Consider the following 8,271-nt stretch of genomic DNA (forward strand, 5'->3'; position numbering starts at 1 on the left):
TAAATTCTAAACTGAGACATCTGGTGTTTAGTTGAACTTCGTTACTGAACATTGCTAAGTTTCTTTAAGAGTATTAATTTCATAAGTATTAACACTATCTTCTATTTACTCCAAATATCATATTTGCAAAGCTCTTTCTAATAACTTTGACCATTGCAGCAACTTTAAGACAGGCTGGATGAAGAAGACTATTTTTTAGAGGAGGATAAATGTCCAAGTAACCTGTTACTTCCTACTAAGATGGGAACAGCTGTTAGGCTATGTCAGCAGTGGTTTCAGAGGTCAAATAAGAAAGGTGGTTGGGGGCGCCTGGGTGGCTCAGTCGGTTAAGGGTCTGCCTTTATCTTGGGTGTGGTCCTGGGGTCCTGGGATTGAGCCCTGAGTTGGGCTCCCTGATTTGCAGGGAGTCTGCTTACCCCTCTGCCCCTCCTTGTGCTCTCTCTCTCTCTGTCTCAAATAAATAAATAAAACCTTAAAAAAAAAAAAAGAGGAAGGTGGTTGATGGTGATGTCAAAACCCACTTCTGACTTTGCATTCAACCTAGTGATTGATGTCCTTGGATCTCTAAGGAAGGAGTTGATAAGAAAAAAAAAAGGATGGAGAGAGAGGGATGAGAGAGAAGGAGAACATATGGTCTCTTCACTTCTTCTAGTTCTTAAGTTCAGCTCGGATTGTGATGAGAAAATGACCACTAAATTGGCCTGGTTTTATTAAGTTAAACTATCTGTTTAGGCATAAAGATATGTTATTTCCCAGCATTATATTATATTATTACTTTATTATGTTATTACTTTATGTTATTGATCATAGTTTATTATTAACATTTTCCCCCAAATCAGGAGAGGAGAGAGCTACAATGAGGGAAAAGTTTTTCAATGGATTATTTATTATTAGGCTCATTGGCGTCTCAAATATCAAAAGCATTAGAGAAATCATTGAAAATAGTACTACCACCTCACTTAGCACATGTTTCAAACTTGTCTAATTAGAACAATCATGTGGGGGTCCTTGCTGGACATAAAGACTCCCATTCTACTCCAGGTGCCTGGAATCACAAATCATAAGCTCTAGGAGAGGAACCAGAGAATTTGTGTTCTAACAAGTGCCTTGGATGATCTCTATTATTCACATCAACCTATTATTTGGGTCTGTTTGGAAAATAGTAATTTAAATCACACATAAAGCATCTATAATATTCTACTTACTTCAGGAGACATGAGGGAAGCACAAGATATGGCCCTGGGGAGACTTTTTTTTTTTTTTTTTAAGATTGATTGATTGATTTGAGAGAGTGCGGGGGAAGGGGAGGGCAAAAGGGAGAGGGAGAGACCAGAATCTCAAGCAGACTCCCTGCTGATCATGGAGCCTGATGTGGGGCTCCATCTCACAACCCTGAGATCATGACCTGAGCTGAAATCAATTGTTGGACGGGGCGTTTGACTGACTGAGCCACCCAGGCCCCCCTGTTGAGACTTTTATATTAAGAATAAAAATGAAATAGGTATGGACAAGACAAGTATACACTGAAGGGCTATGCTGTGGGGCATGAATCAAAATAGTGAGAAAGCCCATTGTTCGGTTGTTCTCTTTTGCCTACAAATAAACTCCAATGCCCTACCTGGCACCTAAAGCCCTCTAGTGCCTGGCTGTAATCTGCATTTCCAGGGCCATACCTCATGTCGGTTACCTCAGAACCTCTGCAAGTAGCACCTGGGCATGGATGGTTTCATGTGTCGTCTGGTGAATTTAATGTGTAGCCATGGTTGAGAACCAGTGCAGTATTGTTATTATTATTGGCATTGTATTCCTGAGAACTATTATCTCATGGAATTCTCAAGACACTCTTTTAAGATGAGAAAACGGATGCTCTCAGAGTATAAGAAACTTGCTTAGGGTCACACAACCAGGAAAAATCTGCAGTTCCTCATAGGGCTAACTCTGTAGCTCAAGCTCTTCCACTACCTGCGATGCCGTTCTTGCAGGTAAACTCTGCCCTGACTCCTCCCATCTCTTTGGCCACACTTTTCTCATGGAGTCCTGGACAGGTTGTGTACTGGTTGTTTATGTACATGTATGTCCCTTCTCTTCTCATATTTGAGCGTCTCAGGGAGTAGAAACCTATTAAGTTATAATTGTATCCCCCACAGTGCCTTCCACATATAGTGCTTTCTACACTTAATAGATATTTGTGGGATGTAGGACTGTTATGAACATATGAACCAGCATTTCTGTGCAGACATGTCTTTGGTAGAATAAATAGGTTTTCCCATCAACCTTACTACTACACTTGAATCCTGGTAAAGGATTGCATTCAACTGTAAATACTTCTTTCTAAAAGCTCAAATTTCAAAAATAGTTTATATTAAAGTCATATAGTTTTCTAAGTTCAAGCCTGCAAAACTTAAGAAATAGTAACATTTTCTATATTGGTACCCAAGTCCATATAGTGTTCTCAGTTACAGTGATCTTGGCCCTGAGCATGCTCTGAATAGGAAGGAGGGAGGAAGAGGGGGAGGAACAAGCATTGAGTGGGAAAGGACATACTAGCATCAGATGTATATAATAATCTTACATCATATACACAAAAGAAACTCGTACTTTATTCCAAATTGGACCATTTGTGAAAGCAAATCATCTGTAGCTTGGCTGTGATGGTAGATCCACCTTCTGGGTGGTCCAAACACTTAGAAAAGAAAGAGACTCCTTAGAATCTTCTTGGCAGAAAAAGAAAAACTGCTCACTTAGAGATGTGAACCTCAGATTTATTCTGTGAAATGTGGAGGCCAGTTATATATGGTGTTTGCAGTAACAACCCTTCCACACCCACAACTCAAATTTTTATTGCACAAAGTATCGCACACCTATTGCCTAGAAACTGTTTTACTACAAAATGTGTGTATCACAACCCATTGCTAATTTTTTTTTTGAGAATGTCTGTTGTTTTGTTTTCCTTACTTCTGGTGTCTTTTATGACACAGATTCACCTGGCTGATTAATTGGATTGTAAATTATTTCTACAGTGGGGACCCTTTGTCCTAATTTTTTGAATTGTAATTTCAACTGCTGGAAAGAGTGACATTTGTAACCCCCTTCCCCAACTCTGGTGGAGTAGAGGCCCACTGTCTAGGAGCATTTGCACTTGCAAAATGTGAGGCAGGGAGGGAAGGTGATAGCTTGCAGGAAGACAAAAATTGATTTGACTCGAGGAATGTATCTCATTTATAGGAATTTTTGTGGTGTTAAGTTCAGGCATTAGTTTTTCAATTCTTTGACTACTTAAGAACTTATCTAAAACATATCAATTAACAATAAAGCAATTCTCATTTTTTTAATGTGGAATATCTTTGAGGCTATGATCTGCAATTATTATGATAATAATAGTTACATAAAAAGTGAACAATTTAATCAATCATTCATATTGTGTCTATATTTCTATAACATAGATGATGCTCAGGACTGAGTAGCCCCTTAATTTAAAAGTTCCTGCCTTCAGGGAGCATGCAATTTGTGGGATACAGATGTACTCAAACTTCTGTGGTACAAGGCATGACGTAAGGAGAAGTTGTAGGGCAAAAGCTATGGTAATCAAATGCGTGAAATGCTTATTACGAGAAGAAAGCTAAGGGAGTGGTATTTGATTGGGCTGCCTAGGCAGAGGACAGTGGGTTAGGGTGGGGAGGAGAAATCTGGAGAGAAATGATATTGCATGTAGATGGGCAGAGAAATCATAAGTCATCCGGGGTAGTGACACGACTGCCTATCTACACAGTGAGAGGAGGAAAGGGAGAGAAAAGGAAGAAAAAGGGAGAAAATGAAGTTGGAGACATGAGTTGGGAAGAGGGTGAAGCCTGTGAATGTGCTCAGAGACCGCACATTTTATTCCCTTTAAACTGGTGTTGCCATTGAAGGATTTTTAAGAATGGGGAGGATAGAAACAATCTAGCATTTCCCGAAGCTGGCTGGTAAGAAATATGCAGAGTGAATCGTAGAGGGCAGACAGAACGAGGTGTGAAGTTATGGAAGCTTGAGTAGGGACAGTGGTAGGAAAAAATCTTTATCTTCTATAAAGATATAGAATCAATAGGACCAGATGATGAAGTGGATGACACAAAACACCTGTTTGGAAAGATCTGTACAATAAACAGGTTTTTGTTTGTTGTTTACATGTGTGGACTTCAGAATGCAGGCTTTGGCGGCAGATGGAACTAGGGCCAAGTTCTAGCCCACCACTTGTGACCATTAGCAGGTTAGTGAAATTCTTGGAGCGTCATTCTCTCATCTGAAAAAAGCGATATTACTACTACTACTCTTATAAAATCCTTGTGAGGTTGAAGTGAGTTAGTGCCTATAAAGAGCTAAGAGACGCTCATGGCAAGCAAAGGTGAGCAATAATACACAGACAATCTCATTTGCTACCTTTTAAAATAAAAATTATAAAAGTAATAGAATTTTACTATTTAATTACAACACATAATTAGTTTTCTGTAAGATTTTTTAGTCTTTTTACAAGTGACTTTTACTGTTCTTATAATTTTGGTGGAAACATTCTCAAGTAGGTATTCACTAAGGAAAAAAGTTCAAGGGAATATGCTTTCATTTATTCAACATGAATCTGTTACATGCATGGTTTGGGGTACACTTGGAATACAAAATAGTTGAATTTTACCTGCTATTCTTGAGTTAAATTAATTGAAGAGAACAGGCATAGTCAAATGAAATCATCACTTATGGTCATGCATTATTATTGAACCGTGTCAAAATGAGGGATTATAAATTAGTAATGAATTAGAAATTCAAATAAGAATTGGCTTCCCAAATAATAGTTGTCATATCAAATACATTTGCCAATAGCTCCTGTAGTCCAACTGCAGTATGTGAGTACTGCTTTAAAATAAACATTGTTTATGATGTCAGCAACTCAACATTTCAAACGTAAGATAATCATATTGACACGTTACATAGTAAGAGCAAGATATTTCTTTTATAAATCACTTAAAAGGTTTTGGTGACAAAATTATTTTTTAAGGATTTACTATAAATATGATTTATCCTTCGTTAGGATTCAAAAGCTTATTTTCCTTTAGTTTAAACAAATGAAAACTATACTTCAGAAACTTTAAAAATATTTCTTAGTAGAGATAATGGAAACTGTTTTGGTTGGTAAATCCATAAAAGGCACTCATTGCTTGGCCCAGATCACTGAACCATTTTCTGTTTTATTTACGTAGGAACATTGTGGGGGTATGTTAGGTTTTCATGTCTCATACAAAAACACATGTCAGATGTGTTTATATGTTTTTGAAAAGTGTAAAACAAAGCTTGAAATGTTCCATGGTATGTGTATGTATGGTACATGTTTTGAGATATTTTAAAAAGACATTGGTTCCCAAATCTCATAGAAATATATGTAGAACAGAATTTAAAAGGTATTAACTCGTTCAAAAATCTATATGAGTAAATCAGATTATAAAGCATACATTCATAAAATACAACATAAGCAAGGAGATTGTTAGGAGAAGGAAGGGAAAAATGAAGGGGGGGGTAAATAGAGGGTGAGATGAACCAGGAGAGACTATGGACTCCAGGAAACAAACAGGGCTTCAGCGGGGAGGGGGGTGGAGGAATGGGATAGGCTGGTGATGGGTATTAAGGAGGGCATGAATTGCATGGAGCACTGGGTGTTATACGCAAACAATGAATCATGGAACCCTACATCAGAAACTAATGATGTACTGTATGGTGACTAACATAACATAATAAAAAAAATACAATATAAGCAGTAAGGAAAAAAAGAAAACATAAGAAAAGTATAATAGTCTGAAAGTTTATGCTTTTAGATTGTTTAATATGCCTTTTATTGATAACTGAAATAACAGGAATTTTCGACTAAGACAAACACTTGTGTTAGAAAAAAAATCAACTAGACCAACTAGAAATTTACTGACAGGACAGAAATCCCCAAATTTCCTTTTTCTTCTTTTCTTTTTTTTCTAATTAGACAATAGTCTAGGAAATATTAAGTAAGGAAAAGTTGACTCTGACAATAAAGTGGTTTTTTTCCCCAGAGTTTTTAGGCTGACTGGTGACTTTCCATCAGGTAAACTAAATTATCTGACGCGTTTTCTTTGTAGTTTGAGTTATAGGTGATGATTCCTAAGCCAAATTCCCAGCTTTGGAAAATACTTTTTCAAAATGCCTGGAAACCTAGGAAAACACATTAGTAATATTTTCCCCGTCTGGGCTGATATGAGCGGTTCCAACTTGGCCGACCCAGGTTGTGTCCTGGGGTCAGCGCTGTGCTGAAGTTTTCATCCGTAGGAGAAAGGCGCTCAGGTGCTCGTCTAGCTCCGAGGAACAACAGCCAATGTCAGTCATTCCCCCCTTCTTCCTGGGACCTCATTTCTTTTGTTCCTGGAAGGAAACGGGGGGTGGAGGGCAGAAGGCCCCCCAGCCCTCGCCGCTTAGCTTCCTCTGAGCACAGGGGAATCACGCTGTCAATTCACCTCTCCTTGAAGTTGTTGGGGACCGATAGGATGCGGACGGAGACCACTGGAGCTGACTGCGTAAATTCTCTAAGTTGCTCTGCATCCTCCCAGCTTCAGTTTGCCAAGTTGCAGCCTCCCCTCGCACTGTGAGCCCGAAGCGGAGGACCCACCCAGCGCACCAGGGGCTCACTGGCCGCTCTCCAATCCGGGGAGACCCACCGCACGCCAGCCCCCCCACCTGCAGTGAAAGAACAGAAAACACCTACCCTGGTGATGACCAAAGGCTGGTTGAAGTCTATGCCCCCGGAGAGTCTGAAGCCCCAGGGCGCAGGGCCCGGGAGGATCACGTTCTGGGGCATGGTGCTCTTGGCGCGGCCTCGAGCCTGGGCGCCTTGGCTCCTAGGGACTGGGGCGCAGCGAGGGGTGGTCCTGCCCACGGCAAGTGTCCCCGAGAGGGAAAGCCACTCCGCTCCCCAGAAAGTGCCCTCGGCCGGATTGCGGCCGGGGAGCTTTATCCCCGCTCCCCAGTGACGTCACTGGCTTGCCCTCCTCCCCACCCCCTCCCACCAAGGAGAGCTCCAACTTTGGAAGAAAGAGACGCGCCAGACCCGGGGGAGTTTACGGACCAGCACCGGCTGGGTGCAGCCTCCCAGACCTTTGGGAGGGCGCTGGAGGAGGCTTCGGGTTACAGCCTCCCGTAGTCTCTTAAAGTAACACCTGTCCTCCTGTTTATCTTCTACTTGGAGCTCAGCACCGCGCTCCATTCAAAGTTAAAAGCAGTGAAGCCACAGCTATGCTTCCAATTAAAATAAAACAAAAGCTTCATAAATGCAGTTAGTTACTTAGCAGTTTTGAGTGCGCCGATATTTACTTATTAGCTGTGTGACCTTGGTGAAGTTAACTAAAGTCCCTAAGTCTGTTTCTTCATCTGTAAAACAGGAGTAATAAGTAATTGTACTTCTCTCGTAGGGTTGCCTTGAGAATTCAATGAGGTACTGCTGTGCGGTCCCTGGCACAGTATCAATAATTACTAAGCGTTTCTGCAGTTAAGTACCTACAGTCGCATATATTTATGGGTATATATAATATATATTAATATATGTTCAAATATACTCAAAATGTATTTTTTGAAAACTAAGCAATGTAGAAGTGAAAATGTCATGCAAACATACTCAATCCAGTGAACCATCTAAAAGTACACATAAGGGATGCCTGGGTGGCTCAGTCATGAAGGTTCTGCCTTCAGCTCAGGTCATGATCCCAGGGTTCTGGCATCAAGTCCTGCATCGGGCTCCCTGCTCAGCTGGAAGCCTGTTTCTCCCTCTCCCATTCCCCCTGTTTGTGTTCCCTTTCTTGCTGTCTCTGTCTGTCAAATAATAAGTAAAAATCTAAAAAAAAAAAAGTACACATGAGAAGATGATTCACAATTATACTAAAAAATAGTTTAATTTTGATTGGAGCAATTGTCACCTCCCTCAAATTCAGTCTCTAAAGTTAGTTTTTGACACATGGGAGGTGAGTGTAACAGAAACCTAGGAGGAGAGAGTGTCCTGTGTGGGTGCTACAGCCAGAGGGAGGGTACTGAGTGGAGTAAGTGATCCAAGAGGACCCCCAGGCCAGATGAAAGTGCCTGGCAGAAATGGAGGGGCAGGCGTTCACTGAGCATCTCTGGGTCCGGGTGGTGTAGTGATTGCTGTGCTGGTGCCCCCTTACCTCATCCTCAGGACAAGTCCATTAGCATGCTATTATTATTCCTATTTAGTTTTCAGGTAATGAAATAATTTCT

The 8,271-nt window shown here is 40.7% G+C and overlaps 1 protein-coding gene across 3 annotated transcripts in view; it reads right to left on the minus strand.

The window, feature by feature from the left end:
- The window catches only part of PDLIM3 (PDZ and LIM domain 3), a 30,281-nt gene extending 23,293 nt beyond the window's left edge, over positions 1-6,988 (minus strand). Inside the window, exon 1 of one of the 3 annotated variants that reach the window (XM_002923409.4) lies at positions 6,752-6,988. In XM_002923409.4, coding sequence (XP_002923455.1) covers positions 6,752-6,844 — 93 coding nt within the window. In that variant the 5' untranslated portion in view covers positions 6,845-6,988. The remainder of the gene's footprint in view (positions 1-6,751) is intronic. The other 2 variants (XM_019803977.2, XM_002923410.4) reach the window with 2 other exon arrangements.
- Between the last annotated feature and the right edge of the window lie 1,283 nt (positions 6,989-8,271).

This window comes from Ailuropoda melanoleuca, chromosome 18 (genome assembly GCF_002007445.2).
Source record: "Ailuropoda melanoleuca isolate Jingjing chromosome 18, ASM200744v2, whole genome shotgun sequence".
Classification (NCBI taxonomy): Eukaryota; Metazoa; Chordata; class Mammalia; order Carnivora; family Ursidae; genus Ailuropoda; species Ailuropoda melanoleuca.